The 23,986-nt window shown below is 35.4% G+C and overlaps 2 protein-coding genes across 2 annotated transcripts; one reads left to right on the top strand and one right to left on the bottom strand.

The window, feature by feature from the left end:
* Positions 1-11,232: 11,232 nt before the first annotated feature.
* LOC145052424 (Pentatricopeptide repeat (PPR) superfamily protein) lies at positions 11,233-13,395 on the top strand. The gene has a single exon (XM_079000244.1). The coding sequence runs from the start codon at positions 11,390-11,392 to the stop codon at positions 13,352-13,354; it is 1,965 nt and encodes a 654-aa protein (XP_078856370.1). The 5' UTR covers positions 11,233-11,389; the 3' UTR covers positions 13,355-13,395.
* A 28-nt stretch (positions 13,396-13,423) lies between these two features.
* Positions 13,424-15,580, bottom strand: LOC145052425 (ribulose-phosphate 3-epimerase, chloroplastic). The gene is made up of 8 exons (XM_079000245.1): positions 15,132-15,580; positions 14,786-15,041; positions 14,575-14,688; positions 14,420-14,498; positions 14,213-14,322; positions 14,054-14,110; positions 13,852-13,921; positions 13,424-13,757 (listed from the first exon to the last, which is right to left on the bottom strand). Exons 1-8 carry the CDS (start codon positions 15,230-15,232, stop codon positions 13,723-13,725), a joined length of 822 nt encoding a protein of 273 aa, XP_078856371.1. The 5' UTR covers positions 15,233-15,580; the 3' UTR covers positions 13,424-13,722.
* Positions 15,581-23,986: the final 8,406 nt, after the last annotated feature.

Raw genomic sequence — 23,986 nt, forward strand, 5'->3', positions numbered from 1 at the left:
ATCCTTAAAGAGTAAAGAAGATAATGGGGATGGGTAATTGGGTTGATTGTTTGATTGAACATAATAATTATATTATTGTGGGTTGAAAACCCTATGTACTCACCAGGTTTCCCAACCTGACTCACTCAGTTTATGTATATCACAGGTGACGAAGTGAAGTGACATTACACTGAGAGATTTAAAAGAGATGTAGATCACTAGTGTAAATCATTGTAAGTTCTGTTTATGCTTATGTTTCGGTATTAACGATGACATCCCAAACATTTTAAAATGAAATAAATACGTTTCTTCGAAAATGTTTTAATAACGTATTTACCATGTTTTTCTGGGAACAAATTCCGCAACCTTTTTATAAAATGAAGTACTCTGATTTTTATAAAGCATAAACAAAATCGGTCTTTTCTGGCCGTGATTTTGGGGATGTCACATTGAGCCTCTGGTCATGAACTCCTTAAATTAACAAAACGTAAAACTGAACTAAAATAGAAAAATTAACTAACAACTAAAAATCTAAAGTTCTAGGTGTCCACGTCGTGGAACTTATCTGGCCACGTCGTGGACTCTATGACTAAAATAAAAAAAATTAAACTTTGCTGAAAAATTAACTTTTTGTGGGTTTTACCTCACAAGAGGGATCGATTAATTTAATGTAAATAAATAAGCTAATAAGCTAATAAACTAAGCCGTTCCCCGGCAACGGCGCCAAAAACTTGATGTGCACGAAGGTACCCACTAATTTTAATATTTATAACCTAACAAACTTAAACTAACTATGCACTTATAGGCAGTGTACCTAGTCAGATTACAGTATAGCTTGGGTAAGTCGGGTGTCGATCACAGGGAACGGTGTTACTAATTAATCTACTTACTATTAAATTAACCTAATTATTAACAAGTTTAAAAGGGGTTTTATCTGATTTTACAAGATCATATGAACTTTACTCAAATTCAATCAATAAGTAAAAACACACTCTTGTCTAGTTCGAATCCACTTCGTCCTTATGGCTAGCTAAGTATTATGGATTATCAAGTTGGTTGTAATTGTACTAGTAATTTAAGTCTAACTTTACCAATAATTAATTAATTCATGTCAACTTATGTATGGTCACACACAACTAAACACAGAGCTAATTATGAATATGAATATGCTATGTAAGATTTATTATCAAACACAATTATAGTCACAATCCACGTTTTCTAACACAGCTAAGTTTATTTACTTTAAGTACTAACTAAGATTGGTCAATCTTAGCTCTAACGATTTAATGTTCACTAAATCATTAGGTTAACAAGTTCATGCAGCTAATGGTCACTAAACTACACTGAACATGAAATTAAGCAACTAAAGAAACAAACACAAGCATGCTAGGTAACTACAAATCAAACACAAGCAATTTTACCAACTAATAAATCCATATAAAATCAAGCTATTCATAAGTTGGAGGCTTCATCTAGCTAAACAAGAGTAGCTAGATTCAGCTGCTCATAATAGCAACTAACACACTAAAATAATTCAAAATATAATGAAACATGTTCCTAGGTAATAAATAAACTAAATTATGGACCTTCACTCTTTTGGTGTTGAAACCCTATTTCCAGAACCTTTCTTCTGCTCAAAATCGCCTTCTGGAACTCTTTTCTTCAGCCAAAAAGTCTCCCTTTCGTAATGATCAAGAATGCTTAAATATCCTTCAAAATCTCGCGCCACGTCGTGGCTATCTATGCCACGTCGTGGTCCCCAAGTTATCCTTATCGGGCAAGGATTCCTCCTTCACGCGATCTTTATCTTCTAGAATACTCATGCCACGTCGTGGCTATCCAGGCCACGTCGTGGGTTTAGTAATTTTCGTGGATTTATTCATCTCTTGTTTTCCAAGTCTCCCATGTTCTATATATTGTCGCTTTTGGTCCCTCTCTTCGAAAATACCTTTAATTGACTAAAATAACAATTTAAAGTCATAAGTACCATTATTCTAAACATATTATCAACTTATTAATAAAAATGTACTTAAATATTGCCTAAAAATAGGTATAAATATGGCAATATCAATCATACATACATCCCTCATGGGAATAGGAATCAAATCTATCGGGAAGGGCACCCTGAAAATCTCCAACTCGCATCCCCGGTAGACCGAACAAGCGGAAACTCCATGCTCGCTGGCGATCAAGACTCGCAACGGGCACTCGAGATCATCCATCGGCACACTGAACCCCTTATTAAAAGTCTGAGATACGAACGACCGACTCGCCCCTGAGTCAAATAGAACTAAAGGAGGCAAAGAATTTACTAACAACGTACCTAATCACAGGCACAACCAATACGCATAACATGATATAATAATCGAGACAGAGAAATAGAAACGTACCAGCAACCACATTCGGTGCTGCCTTGGCCTCCTTGGCCGTAAGCTGGAAGGCGCGTCCCTGAGCCTTCGGAGGCTCCACCTTGACCGGCCTCCCATCCCCACTCTTCCTAGCAACTGGGTTAGAACCCTGCGCAGGTATAGCGGCAAGCTGCGGACAATTGGTCTTCACGTGACCAACCTGATGACAATGATAGAAGATCCTCATATCTAGTGGAGGGGCGGACTGACGGCAGTCCCTGGCATAGTGCCCCTACTTGCCACATTTGTGGCACCCACCTCTTGCTCGACAAACCCCTGAATGAACCCTGCCGCACTTCCCACAAGTGCGGCGCTGACCCCCGGATCGTGCATCAGCGGGTTTAAACCGCTTGGGTGCCGGCTGAGACTAGGCCAGTGCCTGACGTTGCTCCTTCGGCTGCAGCTTTATCTCTAACTCACGCCGCCTCGCGACTTCCTAAAGATCCAGGAGGGTATCACAACGTTGGGTGGGCACAAACTGTCGTATGTCCGTCTTGAGCATACTCAGATAACGGGTCATCTGAGATTGCTCTGACGCAAACTCCAGGCAAAACATAGTCCACTCTGTGAACATCCGGGTAATCTCCATCACTGAATCTCCATCCTATCTCAAAGTCAAGAACTCCTGAGCAAGTCACTCCCGCTCAACACGAGGAACATAGCGGGTGCGAAACATTTCTCGGAACTGCTCCCAGGTAACATCAGTCATGGTGTATACACTAAGGTCGAATCAGACATTCTCAGGCTATAAGATCTTGACTACACACAGTCGTGGTGTATACACTAAACATCTACAGTCATGATTTCAATTCCATATACAAGAACCCTAGGCTAATGGGTATCATATAATCAGGCAAATCTATCATGTGATTCCTGAAGATCCCTAGCCTAGCACTAGCATGCCGTTCTAATCATATCAGAATATCAATTAGCTGTATGGTATTTTGGGGCTTACTTACAGGCTCTGGCTGATCGTACTCTCTGCATTCCCCCATCCTTATTTTAAAAATCATTTTAAAATTTTACTTTCTGAAAATCTCATTGATTTGAGACTGGATTCACACAAGTGTTCCTTCAATTCACTCAAACCAAGGCTCTGATACCAACTTGTAATGTCCATGAAATTTACGCCAAATTTTAAACTTGTAACATTAACAAAAGAAACAAATAGTATTTGTTTTTACAAAACATTCCTAAATCGTGTATCATCAGAGTGTCCCAAAAACAGATCGTAAGGATAGGGAGCAATATGGTCACGCCTTCGCCTTCCCTCGATCTCCTGAAGTACCTGAAACAATAAACTGAAACTGTAAGCCCGAGGGCTTAGTGAGCTACCCCCAAAATACCAATACCGTACAGACAAAAATCATATCAATAACAATCAGTCAACCAATATGCATACTGGGCCATCGGCCTGACTGGTCCGCCCTTCTGGGCCTACAATCTATCTGAATCTATCCTGAGCCTTCGGCATGACTGGTCCACCACGTGGGCCTACAGTCTCCCCGGACCGCTCATAGGGTATGTTGGCCTTCAGCACAAAGCAGGACCGCCTCAACCCAACCAACAAGCAGGTAACCATGTGCGCATACTATTTATACTAGCATATACAAACATCAAACATATCTATCTCACTGATCATCAACCATAGAATTCTCTCGTAACTAGAGCGCTGACCTAGCAGGTCACTAACATACCAATCCCTACGGATCATAAAGCATAACATACTGCCTACCCTGATTTCGATCAAACCGATCATATCACATGTAGCATTCCATAACAATAACAACTAAAGGGTCAGCCTTGGTGCCGTAGACCCTATCAATATAGTGAGGATAACTCACCTCACAGATGTCGACTCGAAAGGTAGCTCCAACTATCAGATCACTCATCACCGGCTCCACCACCTATATCCATAGCACAATATACTCATAAGTCTTTAGCCTTATAAGGCACTCCATAACCCACTAGTCAAACCCTGATCAAGGCCGAAGTCCTTGGTCAAGGTCAACAGTCCATGTTGACCTCAACTCGCCGAGTACTCTAGGATGCTCGCCGAGTTCTTGAAGTACATTCCAACTCGCTGAGTCATCGGGATGACTCGTCGAGTTCCTTCGAATCCTGATCAAATCTTAAGGCCATCCTTCGAGTTTCCTTCCTGCAACTCAACGGGTATACGTGCAAACACATCCTTGGCTAAAACTCATATGACTTGACGAGTTGTTCTTCAACTCGTCGAGTTTCATGACCATCTTCATCCAACTCGCCGAGTTGTTCAACCAACTCGTCGAGTCCACGGCTTCCTTTATCTGACTCGCCGAGTTGTTCATCCAACTCGCCGAGTTCAATGCATATCTTCAAACGACTCGCCGAGTCGGATTTGCGACTTGCCGAGTTCCTTCAGTCATTTTATCATGCAGACGTCCATAAGCCATGGCAAGGCCCCAAATTGCAGATCCAACTCCCTTAGGCCTACTTATCACGTAAAGTTGCAAACTTTACGTGCATACATGGCTTTACAAGCTCCAAATGCCAACATCAAGCTCTTAATGGGTGCTCAAGGACAAAGGGGACCTTAAACTCAACTAAAGCTGGGACTTTATGTCTGAATAATCCAAGGAGGGTCCAGATCTGAAGTTACAACTTCAGATCTAACCCATATATTGCCATACTAACTTGATCCCCTCCTCTAAAACCCTAGAACTCATACAAGGATGAGGTCTAACCAAAATAACTGAGGGAAAAGATCAATTACCTTCCCCAAGAGATGACCACAGAAGAAGAACACGGATCTCCTCTCAAATCCTTGCCTAAGCCACTTGGTTCACCACACCTTTCACCAAAAATCTTCTCTCAAGCTTCACACACAAGGGCACACACACACACACACACGAGTTAGTGGAGCAAGGGAGGCTATAAAGGAACTGAAAGAGGCTTGAGCTTCTTTAAATAGGGGTGCAAACCCCGGGGATTAGGGTTTCATTTTCCAACTCCTACTCGTCGAGTCCAATAACGGACTCGCCGAGTAGGCCACTAAACTCACGATCCATCCCTCTGCTACTCGACGAGTAGGGCAACCAAGTCGTCGAGTAGGGCCAAAACTCCAAAAACATTTATTTAAATTATTACCTGAGATTCCGGGGTTACAAGACAACTCGACGAGTTAAATTGAATATTCGCGATATTTCTGAAGAAACAAGGGGACTCGACCAATCACATAGATGCACTCGGCGATTCAGGTTAACATAGACTGTTGACTTGAGTGTTGACTTCTGTTAACTTTAGGGTTTAGTCAAGACAAGGATTATGGGGACAATGGAGGGGTAAAATGGTCTTTTACCCATTCCAAGAGTTAGAGAGAGAGAGAGAGAGAATAACCCTTGGTTTATTTAGAGTTGTGAATAGAGTGTTAATTAGAGTCAATTATCCTATGTGTTATGCGGAGGCTAGTTTAATATTCGTGTACGAGGTTATTACGTGCTTGCTTACGAGGTGAGTCTTCTCACTATACTTTATCTAGAATGGTAATCTTTGTGTGACCGGAGGGTCTTATGTGCTTACTTGAGACATGTAATATTATGCATTTTGTCTGTGCGGTATATATGTTATATTCTGTGTTTACTGAGATAGGACCGGAGGGTCCAAACTGAGTTGTGGGACTGAAGGGTTTCCACCGAGACAGGACCGAAGGGTCCAAACCGAGCTGTGAGACCGGAGGATCCTCACTGAGACACATGATCAGAGGGTCCATGCCGAGACGCATGAGACCAGAGGGTCCATACCGAGTTATAGCCATGAGAGGCTTATTATTTCTGTATGTAGTATTCTGAGGAACTCACTAAGCTTCGTGCTTACCGTGTTGTGTGATATGTGTTTCAGGTACTTCTCAGGACCATGGGAAGGTGTCGGCGTGAATGTACACTGTGCGTATTGGGTCAACTCCCCGTTTTGGTCAAGGCCAGCGTACGCTCGGCGTACGTGCCAGGTATGCCGCGCGTACGCATGCAGAGTGGCTATATTGGGCTTTTAGGCATTAAGGGACTAGGCCTTGACTATTGGGCCCTGTGACCCACTGTGGAGTATAGTTATGGGCTTGGGAATTTGGAATTTGAAGCATTGGACCTTTTGGGCCATATTGGGCAACTCAAGATTATTTCATTTTTGGCTATGGACTTAATAGAATTATGAAAGGCCCATTTGAAGGGTTAGGCCCAATTTAGTAAATTGGGCCATTAACGGGCCTTTAGGGAGCCTTGATGGGCAATGGGTGCATTGGATTTAATAAGTTAGAATTGGACCTTAAGAATATTTTAAGTTATGCCAAGGGATAAAATGGTAATTTTACCCTAAGTAATGTTATAAATTTTGATTGAGTGTTATAATGATTACGGTAGCTGGGAGTCATCGGAGTAGCTATTAGAGATTACTTTCTGTGAGATTCGACACTTAGCTTTACGTGGTGAGTTACCTTCCAGTAGAAGTGGGTTAAAGGCACCAATGCAGGCTTACTAGTAGTTGATTGTAGTTGAGATAATTGTCTTCGTGATAATTGTCTGGTTTGCCACTATCTGTTATGTTTTATGTGCTAGTATGATATAATGTATGTGATAGTGGTAGTATGGGGGAATAGTCCCCGTATCTGGTCGATAGGGCCAGGGGGTAGGTTAGGCACCCCGGTATGCCTGGCAGTATGAGTATGTTATGCTTTTATGAGGTAGTAATAGGGGTGAAATAGTCCTCGTAACCGGTTGAGATAGACCGGAGGGGTAGGTCGGACACCTTGGTATGTCTGACAGGGGTATGTTAGGCGCCCCGGTATGCCTAGTAGGGGTAGATTGAGCACCTCGGTACACTCAGTAGGGTAGGTCGGGCACCCAAATATGCCTGGCAGTATGTGTTATGTATTGTATGTGATATGATGGGGGAACTCACTAAGTTCCGTGCTTATAGTTTTCAGTTTTGTTTCAGGTACCTCTTCAGCAAAGGGGAAGGAGTCGTGCGATAGCTACGCATCACACGCACCAGATTTTCGCATTCTGAGATTCTTGGGATTTTACTATAACATTATTATTATTCCACGACATGGTTTATGACATGTGACTTATGATATTAGGGATTGATATGATATTAATGATGGTTTTCAGTAAACTGTTTTACAAGTAACATAATTAAAACAAAATTTTTGGCCTTGAAAATTGGGATGTTACATTCCAGCTTTATTCACCCATATAAGAGTTATTGTGCTTAAACACCCTTGTTAGAGTTGTATTGGAATTTTGGAGCAAACTATGCCATGCATGAACATAAAGATCGAAACTTTACGTGACGATCGAGCCTTGGGAGCCTAGATCTAGGGTTTGGGGTGGTAGATCTACCTTAAAATGTCTGAATGAGAAACTGACTTAAGCGACTCGCCGAGTCAATGAGCTAACTCGACGAGTCGGCTAGGCTTTTCCCCGATGAGTCTGGACATGGGTAACTCGGCGAGTTGACAAGACAACTCGACGAGTTAAATTGGATATCCGTGATATTTCAGAAGAAACAAGGGGACTCGACGAGTCACATAGATGCACTCGGTGAGTCAGGTCAACATGGACTGTTCACTTGAGTGTTGACTTCTGTTGACTTTAGGGTTTGGTCAAGACAGGGATTATAGGGACAATGGAGGGGTAAAATGGTCTTTTACCCATTCCAAGAGTTAGAGAGAGAGAGAGAGAGAGAAAGAGAGAATAACCCTTGGTTTATTTAGAGTTGTGAATAGAGTGTTAATTAGAGTTAATTATCCTATGTGTTAGGTGGAGGCTAGTTCTAGATTCGTGTATAAGGTTATTACGTGTTTGCTTACGAGGTGAGTCTTCTCACTATACTTTACCTAGAGTGGTAATCTTTGTGTGACCTAAGGGTCTTATGTGCTTACTTGAGATATATGATATTATGCATTTTGTCTATGTGATATATATGCTATATTCTGTGTTTACTGAGATAGGATCGGAGGGTCCAAACTGAGTTGTGGGACTGGAGGGTTTCCACCAAGACAAGGTCGGAGGATCCGAACCGAGCTGTGATATTGGAGGGTCCTCACTGAGACACATAACCAAAAGGTCCACACCGAGACGCATGAGGCTGGAGGGTCCATGCCGAGTTATAGCCATGAGAGGCTTATTATTTGTGTATGTGGTATTTTAGGAAACTCACTAAGCTTCGTGCTTACCGTGTTGTGTGATATGTGTTTTAGGTACTTCTCGGGACCGTGGGAAGGTGCCGTTGTGATTGTACACACTTGTTTGGGATTATGTTGAGAATTCCGGGATTTGGCTTTTGTTTGTAGATTTATGTTAACATTTGAGACACTTATGGTTTTTATGAAATATAATATACGAGTTTTATGTGTTTTAAAAATGAAAATTTTGGTTTGGAATTTACGGTGTTACACCCTGAAATCTCGATCCAACTCGTCGAGTTTCTCCTATTAACGGAATCGGGACTTTCCCGGCCAACTCGTCGAGTCACACTTGAACTCGTTGAGTTATTCCTTTTACAGAATCGGGACACTTCGACCCAACTCGTCGAGTTCCTCTATGAACTCGTCGAGTTCTTCAGTCTGTTAAGCTATCTTAATAGATTAAGCTCCTATCCTTCAGATCTAATCTCCATACTTCATATGCATACTGAAAATGTGCTTTTAAGGGTAAAGTTTCCACCTTTACCCATTAATACTCTTCCTTAATGGGTTTAGCACTAACCCTAACTCTTTAAGACCTAGATCTTTATCTAAAAGCCATTAATACTTCAAGCTAAGGCATACAAACTGAGATCTAGACCCTAGACACTACTTGAATAAGTAAAGTCTCTGCCTTTATCTCCATGCATGGCCTTTTGGGGCTTAAAAGGCTAAAATGACATCTTAAAGGTTACATGGGGCTTCAATGGCCATAAAGTTTGCACCTTTATTCCATGAAAGCCCTTCAAGGTCCTGGATCTGGAAGTATACACACTTGGGACGTCCATTTCCCAAGGACCATGGTACGTGGACCAAAACCCAATAAAAGTGACAATGAAGAGATCTAAGTAATCATTAAGCAAGTTTGAGGCTTGCTTACCAGAAAATGTTGCAAATGGAGTGAAGTTCCTGGATCTAAAAGGTTTCTCTTGGGCCCTCAAGCTTCTCCTTCTTCCATAAGCTTCAAATACACAAGTTTTCTCTAAAAAATGACTCACAAGCTCACACAAGGCATTAGTGTTTTGATATTTAGGGTTTGGGACTTGGAGGCTGTAAATGAGGCCATCGTATGAAGGTTAAGGTGTTTAAATAAGGTGCAAAACCCTGAAAATTAGGGTTTTATTCTGCACATCCTACTCGTCGAGTTGAGGCTTCTCAACTCGTCGAGTAGACTTCACAACCTGCGTCCAAATCCATCTCTACTCGACGAGTTTGGGGCCTCCAACTCGTCGAGTTTCTATACAAAAGTGAATAAATTGAGAATCAAATACATACCAGGAACCGAGTGTTACAAATCTCCCCCACTTATTTCAGACTTTGTCCTCGAAGTCTGTTGCGTCTGGGAATAGCTTCGGGTAGTGCTCCCTCATCTCCTCCTTCGGCTCCCATGTCCATTCCAAGCCCTGCGGTGCTGCCACTCCACCTTCACCAACTCTACCCTTTTGTTCCTCAGGTCCTTCGTCTTCCTATCGAGAATGGCTACTGGTCTCTCGATGTAATTCAAGCTGTCATCCACGTGAATATCCTCTAAAGGTACGATTGCATAGTCGTCTACTAAGCACTTCCGCAACTGGGAGACATGAAAGGTGTTGTGGATCTGACTAACTTCAGCTGACAGATCCAGTCGATACGCAACCCGGCCTACCCGGGCCAATACCCTGAACGGATCAATGTATTTGGGGCCTAACTTGCCTCGCTTCTTGAACTGGATGATTGTGACTTAGCAGCCACCTAAGTTGTAGATTGTCTTCGTTGCAGGTAGACCTAGCAATGGGGCGAGTTTGGAGCGAATTGACCTTGATCCAAACCCTTTTAACTAATTTCAAAATCCGATCCAAACCCGCTTTGTAACCCATAGGGTTTGGAATAATCAACAACTATCCGATCCAAACTCATATCATTATCCATCAAATCAACAACTGTCCAAACCCCGCCCCATAAACCGTATGTTTTTTGAATTATCAAATGCATTTTTCTTAAATCTTAAAATAATACTTCTTAAATAAAACAAATGTTGATTTAAAAAACACATTACATACTTGAGGATTTCCGATTGGAATTAAAAATCACTATTGTAACAATTACAAACTTTCTTCTAGTTGATAAATGATTTTATTGATTTATAATTGAAATTAGCGATTGCTTGATGAATTATAAATGAAATGACATTATAATTTTTAGTAGAAGACTAGAAGCCTAGAAGTCGGCTCCTTAAGTCTTATGTAAAAACAGTTTGTACTTTAGCTTTTGCCCTTTGGACTTTCTATTGGAATTAAAATTAAACTTTAGGTGGTATAAAATATAAACTTATAATTCTAAAATTTATACGAAGCGGGTTATAAATGGAACGGATCGATAATGATCTATATCCGACCCGTTTAATAAAATGGTTAGCGGGTATGGATTGTTAACGGGTAATGAATCAATAACTATACCCCAAACCCATAATTTTTAAGGATTTGGGTCGGATAAAGGCCAAAATCCATTCTATTTTCTATCGTAGGTATACCCGGAGGCCTAAGGCAAGGCAGATAAGAGGGAAGCATGGGTGGCTGACGGCTAATGAGTAAGGAAAGTTATGAAAAACTTGACCTAAGGCAAGGCAGATAAGAGGGAAGCATCGATCATTTTCTTAGTTTACAACTTCATTAATTATTTTCAAATAGGAGGGTATTTTAGTAAAATGTATTCTTTTTCTCATATATGATTAAAAGTGTAGTGATTTCATGGTCGGAGCAAGAGCAACTTTGGGCTGAGACTTGGATCAAAGAATTAACGGCAGATGAATCTGATTCATGGAAGAAATCACCTTGCCTGCGCGACGATGAAGATTTCCGCCATTAAAGCCAATTTCTCATGCTCCAGAAATCCTCCTCTCTTCTCTTCAGCTGCCTCATTTTCATCCTTTCAGTCGAACCTCGCAGATAAAATCATAAACTCCAAATCCGCAAGTGAAGCGCTTCAGTTGTATTATTCAGCTTCCAAGAACATCGATGCCACTAAGAATTTAAAACTGCATTCAGCGACTATTCATTTCTTGACCAATGCAAGGTTATACTTGAAGGCCAGGTGTTTGATGAAAGACCTCATCGAAACTCTACATAGATCTTGCCCTCCTAACAGAGTATGTTCTTTGCTCTACCATGCCCTTGATCAACCCGAACTCAGCAAGCCCAAAACCAAAGTGTTTGGAGTGTTAATCATAGCTTTAACCGAACTGGGATTTGTGGATGAGGCGTATTGGGTGCTCAAGAAAACAGATGAGTTGCCTGCTGTTCATGTTTGCAACAGGATTTTAGATGGGTTTCTGAAAACTGGGAGGTATAATTCAATGTGGGAGGCTTACAAAAACATTACTTCTCATGACATGCCACCAAATGTTGTCACGTATGGGATTTTAATCGATGCATGTTGTCACCAAGGAGATATCAAAAAAGCCCGGAAGCTGTTTGATGAAATGCTTGAAAGAGGTATGAACCCGACTGTTGTCATTTACACAACTTTTATACGTGGGCTATGTTGTGAAGGTAGAATATCAGAAGCCGAAAGCATGTTTGCAGAAATGAACAAAGCTGGAGTGGCTCCAGATTTATACACTTACAATGCTCTAATAGATGGCCATTGTAAGATGGCAAATGTTAGTAAAGCTCTTGACTTTTACAAAGAGATCTTGATCACTGGTTTGATCCCAAATTTTGTCACATTTGGTATCCTAATCGACATGTTTCGCAAAGTGGGTAGCATGTTATCTGCCCAAAGTTGTTTCAGTCAAATGATTAAGTTTGGTGAGATACCTAATTCACACATTTATAATTGTTTAATTGATGGATATTGTAAAGAAGGAAATCTTTCTGCAGCCCTTAATTTGTTATCCGAAATGGAAACCTTGGGTATAACAAATGATGTTTACACTTACTGTATACTTATAAATGGCCATTGCAACATGGGTAGATTACAAGAAGCAAATCTTTTGCTAAAAGAAATGACTAAAAAGGGAGTCATTGCTAATTCAGCAGTTTACAATGCATTAATCAATGGGTACTCAAAGAAAGGAAACATGGAGAAAGCTCTTGAGTTGTGTGGTGAAATGATGAGTAATGGTGTTGAGATTAATATCATTACTTACTCTACATTAATAAACGGTTATTGTAAGGTAAAGAACATGGAATGTGCAATGGGTTTATACACAGAAATGATGATCAAAGGTCTTGTGCCTGATGTTGTGATTTACACTGCTTTAATTGATGGACATTTTAAAGATTGCAATACAAAATCGGCTTTAAAGATCTACAAGGAGATGATGGAGTCAGGATTAACCCCTAATGTTTTCACTCTTACTTGTTTGATTGATGGATTATGCAAAGATGGTTTAACTAATGATGCAATCAAGATTTTCTTGGAAAATGATAATTGTCACCCGAATAATGTTCTTTACACATCATTGATTATAGGACTTTGCAATGATGGGAAAGTTTTCAAAGCTGGTAAGTTTTTCAGAGACATGAAACGGATTGGTTTGAAGGCAGATGTGGATGTTTATGCAGTGATTACAGAGTGGCATTTTAAGATGAAACATATGTATGGTGTGATGATGTTACATGGAGACATGGTTAAGATTGGTGTGATCCCAAATGATGTGATTTATGGTGTGTTTGCTAGGGGTTATAGAGAAAATGGGGATTATAAATCAGCATTCAAGTGTTCTGATGATCTTCTGGAATTGGGTGTTCAATGTGAGAGTTTGTAGTTGTAGTTGGGAAATTTATAAGAGATATAATTTATGCTTTAGGGTTCTTTGCATTCAATAACAATCAAGTTTTCAAGAAAACAAAAATCGTAAAATTGCCACTTGTTCTTCATTCCCTATCATGTTTCAGTTACATCAAGATTTCATAACAACTCGAATGTTAGCTAAACAAGGTGTAGAAGTGAAGGGCAAAAATGGAACTTTTTATACACATTTGCATGCCATTTTTCAATATCCATCTTCTTTATACGAGTAATCTCACAACATCATGAAGCAATGTGGTATTTGGTATAGAATCCTCTTTCCCTGTTGTCTTCAAATCCAACATTTTGTCTTCAAATACTTGAGATAATGGATAAGAAACATGTTTAGGGTCTTGTGCTGGTTTTAATACCTTTTATTGCTGTAAAAATGAATAAAAATAAACATGTTTTTAAGGATTTCTACTCAAGTTTTTGGTTACAGATGAAGAGTAGAAAAGACTAAAGAGTCCTTACCTTGAGCATAATCTTTAGCTCCAAAAACAGCAGAACCAGCAACCAACGCATTAGCCCCAGCCTCGATGACCTGTCATCAAACATGGAATGTTTTAAAATTGTTCAAACTGATTGTTGGTGTTGTAAACAGAAGGGTAAAATGGTCATTTACTCACACCCATACAGAACTTTATAAAAGAAACATGGACATAGATTGAAATACCTTGTATGCATTGTTGGGGCCCACTCCACCATCTACCTCAATCCATGGGTTCACACCCTGCAAAGTGGATATAAATTAAATTGTCATTATTAAAAACTATTTCCCTATTAGGATTTTCATGTTTTAAATTTTTTTTAAAAAGCGAGAATGCAAGAATACCTTCTCCACACACATTCTTCTCAAATCTGATATCTTCTTCACTTGGCTTTCAATAAAGCTTTGGCCACCAAATCCAGGATTTACAGACATAATCAACACCAAATCCACCACTATTTGAACAAAAAAAAAAAAAAAAAAAAAAAACAATGTGACTCAACAATTCCATTAAAAGATATACTTAAATGTACAAAATTGTGTATAATTTACCATCTAGGACATATTCTATGGTTGTTAATGGTGTTGCAGGGTTCAACACTACTCCAGCTTTTGCTCCAAGACTTTTAATCTGAATGAAAAAAGGAACATTAAAAAGCGACAAATAAAAAAGATTTTAGATTTCAAGAAAACGTATGAAATCTCACTTGATTAATAGTTCGATGTAAATGGATGGTGGAAGATTGTTCACAGTGGACACTGACTATGTCTGCACCAGCTTTTATAAAGTCGGGGACTCGTTGTTCAGGTTCCACAATCATCTGCCATTTTTATAGTTTTCATTAAATTGGTTTGAAACTTTGAATGATATATATTGATATATGAGAATTATTATTTGCAAAAAGAAGAGTTAATTACCAAATGAACATCTAATGGGAGGTCTGTAACTGAGCGCAATGCATCAACAACAAGAGCTCCGATTGTTATGTTTGGAACAAATCGGCCATCCATTACATCAACATGGATCCAATCACAACCCGCCACCTCAACGGCTTTGACCTGCTCTCCTAACTTTGAGAAGTTTGCAGACAGAATCGATGGAGAAACAATTATATCACTCTTTGAGAATCTATCAACTCGAGAACTAGCTTTCACGACTGTTCTAATGGCTCTCCTTTAAATTGAATCATGAATTTGAAAATTATGAGCACTACATTTGGAATGTTGTCGAGATCCTTACGAATTTAGAGAAGTAAAACTATACCTTGTGCAAGAGAGCGTGTTACACTGGGAGATAGACGGCTTTATAAAACCATTAATCTGCGATTGGATTAGAGTCGATGAACCCAAAGTAGCAGTTGCCATTTGTTTTCGGATTTTATATTCTCAAAGTTGTTAAAATGAGTATTTTTAACAAACACTTGGTGGGTATAGCCTAAAAGGGCGCGATCTTTGGTGTCTTCACGCGAAATCTTTTGGGTATGTGTGTAATTTGGGTGAAGATTAAGGAATTGGAGATGAAGATTGTTCTGGTGTCGGAAAATGACGGGTGGGTGAATTGAGATGTGATTGACACACGTAAATGGGGAGTTTTGGAGGAGCGGGTTTAGTAAACGGGTGGCTACAGAAAAGAGGAAATGGGGAGTTTTGGAGAGTGCGGACCCACAGGCCGCAATCTTGAGTCTCTTGACGCCCCTCCGTTGCCGTAAAAAGTCGGCCGACTGCATTTGAACACCTCTTTAGGATGGTGGGAGCCAGCTGACATGCCATTAGTATATAAGGGTTTATCGTACCACAAAAAAAAAAAAAAAAAAAAAAAAAAAAAAAAAATATTACACGAATGGTCCCTATGGTTTGGGGTAATTTGCGCGCTTGATCCCTAATTTATTTTTTTAACTCGGAAGGTCCCTACTGTTTGTTTTTGTTACGCGTTTGGTCTCTGTCTTACCTAAAAATACTATTATTTAAACAAGAAAAAATAATGGGTTGTGTAAGGTAAGGTGAGGGGGTGGGGTGGGGTGGGGTCGGGTTGGAGGTTTGTTTATTTAAATAAATTGAAAAATAAAAGGCAAAAATAGTCTTTTTAGGTAAGACAGGGACCAAACACGTAACAAAAGCAAACGGTAGGGACCTTCTGAGTTAAAAAAATAAGTTAGGGACCAAACGCGCAAATTACTCTAAACCATATGGACCATTCGTGTAATTTACTCAGCGGTTTTGTTACTCTCATCTGCCATTTCGTCACTTTCAACTACAAATAACTGATGGAATGGATTAATGGAACAAATCGCCGATGAAAATGAGCAAATAACATATAGAATGAGCAAATCGCAGATGAGGACTAGCTATATGCGATTTTTTGATTATATTGTGAAAAAACGTTTTTTTATATATATTTTTAACAAATCATTAAGGTTTTTGACTAAATTTAGACAAAACTTCACAATTGGTCCCCGTGGTTTACATAATATCGCACTTTGACGACTTCCTAACAAAAAGTCACGCGACTGTCCCTGTGGTTTGTAAAATTACATGAAAGGTCCTCCTGCCATTAAATCTAACTTTTCAGCTGCTAGATTTTAATGGAAAATGTTATTTTGCCCTTGTACCAATATTGCAATATACTATAAACCTCAAGGACTATTCGTGTAATTTTATAAATTTGAAAATTTATGTATATATAAATTATAAATATGAATTTTGTATATATATATATAAATTATAAATATAGATTATATATATATATATATATATATATATATATATATATATATATATATATATATATATATATTTTCAACAACTTGATAATTTTTTTTTTATCTTTTTGACGTTTTATTTTCTATTTTTTTATATAATTTTAGTTATTTATGATTTTTTTAATGTTTTTTAAAAAACCAAAAAAACTCAAATACCAAAATTATAATATACTCTAATATATTCATATATTTTACACTTTTTGGAAAATGTCAAAAAAATTTATCAAGTTGATGAAAAATAAAACGAAACAATGAAAAAAAATAAAAATAGGAAATAATTAAAAAATAATATGAAAAAAATTAAAAAAAAATAATACTAAAAAATTAAAAAACCAAAAAAATATGAAAATATAAAATGTATTAATATATTAGAGTATATTAGAATTTGGTGTTTGATTTTTTGTTTTTCTATTTTTCATTACTTGAATCAACATAAATAAAAACAATAGAAGAATAATAAATAATTAAAATTATAACAAAAATAAAAAACAAAAGGTCAAATAATGATAATGATAAATGCAAACATAAAGTTGCTAACGATATTAACTATGGAGCATAAAAAAAACATGAACAATAACGACATAAAATTAAAAAAAAATAAAAAAATAAAAAAACATTAACGCTTCAATTCACAAATAAGAAAAATTAAAGAAAAAATAATTTCGACATGGTTTATCGAATTTAAATTTATTTACTTGATTCAAAATAAATAAAAATATAACAAAAAACCATAAATAACTAAAACTATAAAATAAAAATAGAAAAAAAAAATGTCAAAAAGATAAAAAAAATATATATATATATATCAAATTGTTGAAATTATATATATACATATATATAAAATTTGTATTTATAATTTATATAAATACAAAATGCGAAAATTTTAATTATATATATATATATATATATATATATATATATATATATATATATATATATATATATATATATATACACATAAAATTTCAAGTTTATAAAATTATACAAATGGTCCTTGAGATTTGTAGTGTATTGCAATATTGGTACAAGCGCAAAATAATCTTTTCCATTAAAATCTAACAGCTGAAAAGTTAGATTTAACGGCAGGAGGACCTTTCATGTAATTTTACAAACCACAGGGACTAGTCACGTGACTTTTTGTTAGGAAGTCCTTAAAGTGCGATATTCTATAAACCATAGGACCCGATTGTGAAATTTTGTCCTAAATTTATAATGTTCTCTTCTCTAATCATTACCTCTTTATATATATATATATATATATATATATATATATATATATATATATATATATATATATAAAGAGGTAATGATTAGAGAAGAGAACATTATAAATTTAGTCAAAAACCTTAATGATTTTTTAAAAAATATCCAAAAAAAGAAAACGCTTTTTCACAATATAATCAAAAAATCGCATATAGCTAGTCCTATATATATATATATATATATATATATATATATATATATATATATATATATATATATATATATATATATTTACTATTTTATAAAAGAAATTTCATTATTTCTATAAATAGATTGAATATAATAATATTTTTTTTAAGACGTCCAAACTATTAAGCTAAGAGTACAAGTAACCATCAATAAAATAATAATAAATTTGAAATCGTTTAAATCTTTAAACTAAATATACAATCAATGCATTTCTTACTTTAGATTTAAATGTTTTTTTGACCAACCTATTTGATCTTTGAACGAATCTTGCTTGTTGAATCCCAATATCTCGGATTTAATTTTAAAATCTCCATTTTTTAGCCCTTATTGCTATATCTCGACTCTTAAATCGGGTGAAAACACAGTTAATGATTATTGCTTCTTATTCTATTTCATGATCTCCTCCACCCTTCCCCAATCACATACAATTTTATTTTTCATGATCCATGATCAAAGGATGTAAACTAAGCGATTGTACAGGAACAAAGACATTGCTCTCTAATCGTCCTCAAAAACCCATCGAGATGCATTCGAAATCCATCCAACCACCGCCATCGTCAGAGCTTTCTTCTCCAGATCCTACTCATGTTGATCTACCGGCCACCACTGCTTCAAACGTTTTCGCCATAACATCACTAAGCCCTAACATCAAAACACAAGCAGAACATCGTTCCTGTATCTAATCACTCCATTTCTTCTCCTTTTCATTGTCATCATCGAGTTTCGCTTTTGTTCTCTTCCCCTCTCTCTCCGCCTCCTCTCTCTATTTCGACCATACTTAAGAAGATCCGGAACGATCTATAAAATTTATTTCATCTTTCTGTTTGTGATAATCATTCATGGCTGCAAAACACGTTAATCCTCTGTTATTTTTTTAGATTTATAGGTTTTTGTTTTATGTTTCTCTATAACACAATTTCGGGTATGATTTTTGTTTTGTGTTCCTCTATATGTAAGCCTTTTTTCCTTTCTTATATATTCTAATTTTGATCTCACCGGATCGAACTGTTATTTCTTACCAAATCGATTTTATATATTGAAAGGAGTTGGTTATAAGCTCAACATTGGCCTCTCTCCATCTGGATTTTGATTTAAATAATAATTTTGCAGGTTTCCTGCATTCTAGACACATGTTCAGTATATATGTTTTCGTCCTCGATGATAATATTCCAAAGACCCCATGTTTGACATTGGCAATTTGATTGTGGTAAGCCACTTTATTATCATTTTTGTTGGTTTTTTGGTGATTATACAATTAAATTTCATAGATTTTGATTATTATTACTTTAATGATTATTTTTTGGAGTCACATATTAAATTACTATCGTCTATTTTATGTAATAGTTTGCTATATCTAAAATTTGAAAATATTGGTACAAGGTTACTATGGACTCTGCACATAGGCCGTCAGAATGGCTTGATGTTGATGGTTGGTCTTTGGTAAGAATTCTTTATGACCTTGTGTGTTTGAATATTAGATTTGTAAATATTACATGTGTACATTGATGCACATAACTACATAAGATGGTAAATTGTTATAATATATGGTTTTTTGTAACACAAATAACATTTTGTCCCTATTTGTTTTGTAAGATTATATTTTTTATGGTGGTTTATGGTTTTTTCAACCATGTTACAGATTGTGTTGCATATATTCAAGTTTGTGTGTATGAACATACAAATGTAGTTGTATTATGCAGGTTCAAAGCAATATCAAGAACATAGTTTGTTTGATTTTATTGATATCTATATCTGAAGATAAAAAATTATTTATTTATTTATCTTTGTGATTTTTCAGCGAAACGGATTTCTTTAAGGAAGATAGGTATCCTAGATGTTTACAAGTAGATTTGATTTTGATATCTGTTAAATTGTTAGTACATTCAGTTTTTTTTCTAATACTAGGTGAATGCCCGCGCGTTGTGCAGAAGCATCTATATACCTGAAATCTTTACAAATATATGTTTTTTTTAAATAACAATAATGTTGTTAAATTTGATATAATAATTCGTATACTAAGTTGACATAGTATATTGACTATTTTGAATTATATGATAATATATATACATCTATAAAAACTGCATAACCTCAATCTTTTGAATGACATTTATCCGCGGGTTACTCATGAATAAAATTAAATATAATATATGGTTTAATGTTATCTATAGTTGTTGTTATTGTTAATGGATTTTTAAAATTTATTTGCTTAACGTTTTAATTTCTATCATTGTAATTATTTAAAACATCATACAATTTTTTTGATTTTAAAGGTAACAATATAATCATTTATATAGGGTTATTTTTAACTATTGTTATTATAAGTTATTTTAAGCTGCTTATTTGAAAACTTTTAACGATTATAAAAATATATTTAGGAAATATTTTAGTTAAGTTGATATTACAATTTAGTTTTTAACTATTCACAAAATATTCTTTGGGTTCTTGAAGTGGAACTGTAATTTATATTGAAGTTAACCCTATAATTTTATATTTAAATTAACAATTTAAGTATTTTTTCAAAACTATTCAAAAGTTGTAGCTTTAAACTGATAATGGTTTGTATTCAACAACATATTAAATCTAATAAATTAAGTATAATATGTTAAAAGTTAAAGACATAACTTTATAAGTAGAAGTAAAAATATTATTTTAATATCGAAATTTAGTTTATTTATGATTACACTTTAAGTTTGATACTTATTTAACCTTATTAACCAACTTATAATCATTATTAGAAAGACACTACAATTTATCACTTTTAACTATTTACAAAATATTATTTAGGTTGTTTAAGTTGAACTAAAATTTATATTTAAGTTGGTCGTGTAATGTTATATTTAAATTAACAATTTAAGTATTTATACAAATTTTTCAAAAGTTGTAGCTTTAAAATGATAATGGTTTACATAAAACAACATATTAGACCTAATAAATTAAGTATAATATGTTAAAAGTTAAAAACATAACTTTATAAGTAGAAGAAAATATATTCTTTTAATATTGACTTTTAGTTTATATATATGATTACACTTTAGGTTTTATATTTATTTAACCTTATTAACAAACTTATAATCATTATTAGAAAGAAATTGAAAAGTCATTGTAGTTTCAAATGAATGTGGTGAAAGGAAAAATGAATGAGAGTTTCAAATGAATGTGGTAAAAGGAAAAATGCTTCCTTTATAAGTATATAATGATTAGTTTTTATTCTTTTATCCTCTGTTTGTTTGCTCTTTTTTTTTGCAGGATCAATGCCTTTTGATAGATTGAAAACATGAGTTTCTAATGCAAGAGGTGAATAGAGATAATACATTTAAAGATATTCCAGGGCATGGGGATAGTTAAAAAGCTTAGTAAATTTATCCACAACCCTCTCTTTCTAACTTTCACCCCACTCCAAAGTTTATATATTTTCATGTAGATGTGAAGATTCTGAACTTTCAGATTTTATGATAAATTTGATGGGGATCTAATGCTCGAGTTCCAGGTAGCATTCTTGACCACAAGATATGATGCTACGGTTCCTGATAGCATTTTTTACCAAAATTCTTTTTGATTTCATGTAACTTATTATGGTCGGACAAAATGGGTTTTTTGATAGCCTTTTTTATTTTCTTTGTATTTGAAGTTCTGAACCATTCGGATTCTAACAAATTATTTTTTAAAATATTTAGCTTTTATATCTAAAACTAATATTATTTGGTGTATCTTTACGGTTACTGTAAATAATAGTAGTTTTCGTTCATTTATAAGAGGGTAATGTTACTTAAAATTAAAATTTAAAGTTAGTTTTTTATATAGTATTTAAAGTAATTAAAATGCATAAAAGTCTACCAAAAAGTTGAAATAAACTATCCAAAGATTATTTGCAACAAATGTAAACAAAGGACAACCATGTCAAAATCTAATAGAAGACTAGATGTGTAATTTATTCTATTTAAAAAAAAACTTGAAAATATCACATATTTTGATTTTTAACATGAAACTACTTGCATACTTTTTATCCATGACAATAATATATTTTTATTTTTAACACAAAATAATCAAAGTCTTCATCTAAAAACTTTAGGAAATATGAGAGAGACCCCGACCTATAAAATGAGATTGATGTTTTTGTACTTGATATTGTTTTTGTTTATAAGATGTTAAGGGGATTTGAAAATTATAGCATTGTACTTCATTTTTATATAGATGTTTATGACAGTTATTGTGTTATTGCACTGTGTTTCAATTTTCTTTCATACATGTACATTTTAAGTACATTTCACAGCATAAGTCACAACATCAACTGATCAAGTATCATTTTCTATTTCTGCTAAAGCACAATGCTACTGCAAAAAATAATGTTGTAATTCATTATTTTCTATTTGTTTTAACTATGGTTGTAAAGAGGGACTCCATTTGCATCATTTGTAAGGATAAGCTGTGAAAATAAGAATATTAAAAGAGAAATTTACAAATTCAATTTTTTGTATCGAAAAAAGATGTTCAAATACGGGTTAAATTCCCACCAACTTTTTATATTTTCTTTTTTCTTTTAATTAACTTAGCTTAAAACAAACAAAATAAGTAAAACTAAACACTTTAATTCAGAAAATGGATCATAAACTTTTTGTAAAAGAAAAACATATCGTCGAAACAAATAATTCGCCGCCGCAGCTTTGCGCGGGTCTACCACTAGTATATATATATATATATATATATATATATATATATATATATATATATATATATATATATAAAGCATCTTTTTTAATATATAAACAATTTTTTAATATAATAAAAAGTGTTAAAAATAGTTTGTTTATTTATTTTATTACCTCTAAATTTATTATTATTTTTTTACTTTTAAAATTTTATTTAAACATATTATCTAATGTCGTAATACATTATTTAATTTTAGAATTGAACTTCTTGACTCCTTGATTGTTTACTTGGTGATTTTTGTTCGTAGCTTCTTCATCTAAAATTGAACACCGATCAAGACTCTCATGTTCTCGCTGTCTCCATATAGGAATTAACGATCTTACCAAGTCAAACAGTAAGCAATCATTTTTTTCTAGAATCATATTAGAATCTATACTAAAATTAGATGTTATTGGTTATGTATTTTTGGAAATAGATGCTAATGTTTATGTATGTAACACCGTGAATTTCAAAATAATTTTTCACAATTTATAAAAATATTTCTCATTAACTTTTCATAAAAACATCAAGTTTAAATCTCAATTCACATTATACAAAATCCCAAGATCAATGTATATCAAAAATCCCATGCGTATGTACAGATCAAGCCGGCGCCTTCCCACGGTCATCGCTAGTACCTGAAACAACAACACTAACACTGTAAGCACAAAGCTTAGTGAGTTCCCCAAAATACCACATAAACACATATATATTAGCCACTCGAGGCTATAACTCTGTGGGTCCGTGCACCCAAGCTCTGTGAACCCTCAGGTTCTAACTCTGGGAACCTTCCGGTTCCAACTCTATAAACATGCACAGCATAAATCACATAGACATCATGCAGTACAACACATAGCATACACATAACATACACATACTCTAACACATAACTCTGATTACCTACTCAAGGTAAAGCATAGTGAGAAGACTCACCTCGTGAATATCGATAGCTAGCAAATCCCGAAATCACACGTGCTCGATCCTCCGAGCTACAATCTCCCTATAACATCATATGTCTCTAGTTAACACTTTTAACACTAAGGTTGACTATCCCTCAAAAGTCAACACTGGTCAACTCTGGTCAACGGTCAACGGTCAACTTTGACCGGACTCGGCGAGTGCACTAAGGCGACTCGGCGAGTCTAGACGTTTCCACCAACTCTCTAGGATTCCCTTTTTTACACGTCGAGTACCCCCCCTGACTCGACGAGTTCCACCTGGC

This window comes from Lactuca serriola, chromosome 5, assembly GCF_051521515.1.
Source record: "Lactuca serriola cultivar US96UC23 chromosome 5, Lser_US96UC23_V15, whole genome shotgun sequence".
Taxonomy (NCBI): domain Eukaryota; kingdom Viridiplantae; phylum Streptophyta; class Magnoliopsida; order Asterales; family Asteraceae; genus Lactuca; species Lactuca serriola.

Bases quoted from the DNA above. Each gene is read 5' to 3' on its own strand.
- LOC145052424 (XM_079000244.1), top strand. From the start codon at position 11,390: ATGAATCTGATTCATGGAAGAAATCACCTTGCCTGCGCGACGATGAAG.
- LOC145052425 (XM_079000245.1), bottom strand. From the start codon at position 15,232: ATGGCAACTGCTACTTTGGGTTCATCGACTCTAATCCAATCGCAGATT. The intron at 14,689-14,785 runs GTAATTAACTCT...TAAAAATGGCAG, and splicing joins TCCCATTAGATGTTCATTTG to ATGATTGTGGAACCTGAACA. The intron at 14,111-14,212 runs GTATTCTTGCAT...TCCACTTTGCAG, and splicing joins GAAGAATGTGTGTGGAGAAG to GGTGTGAACCCATGGATTGA.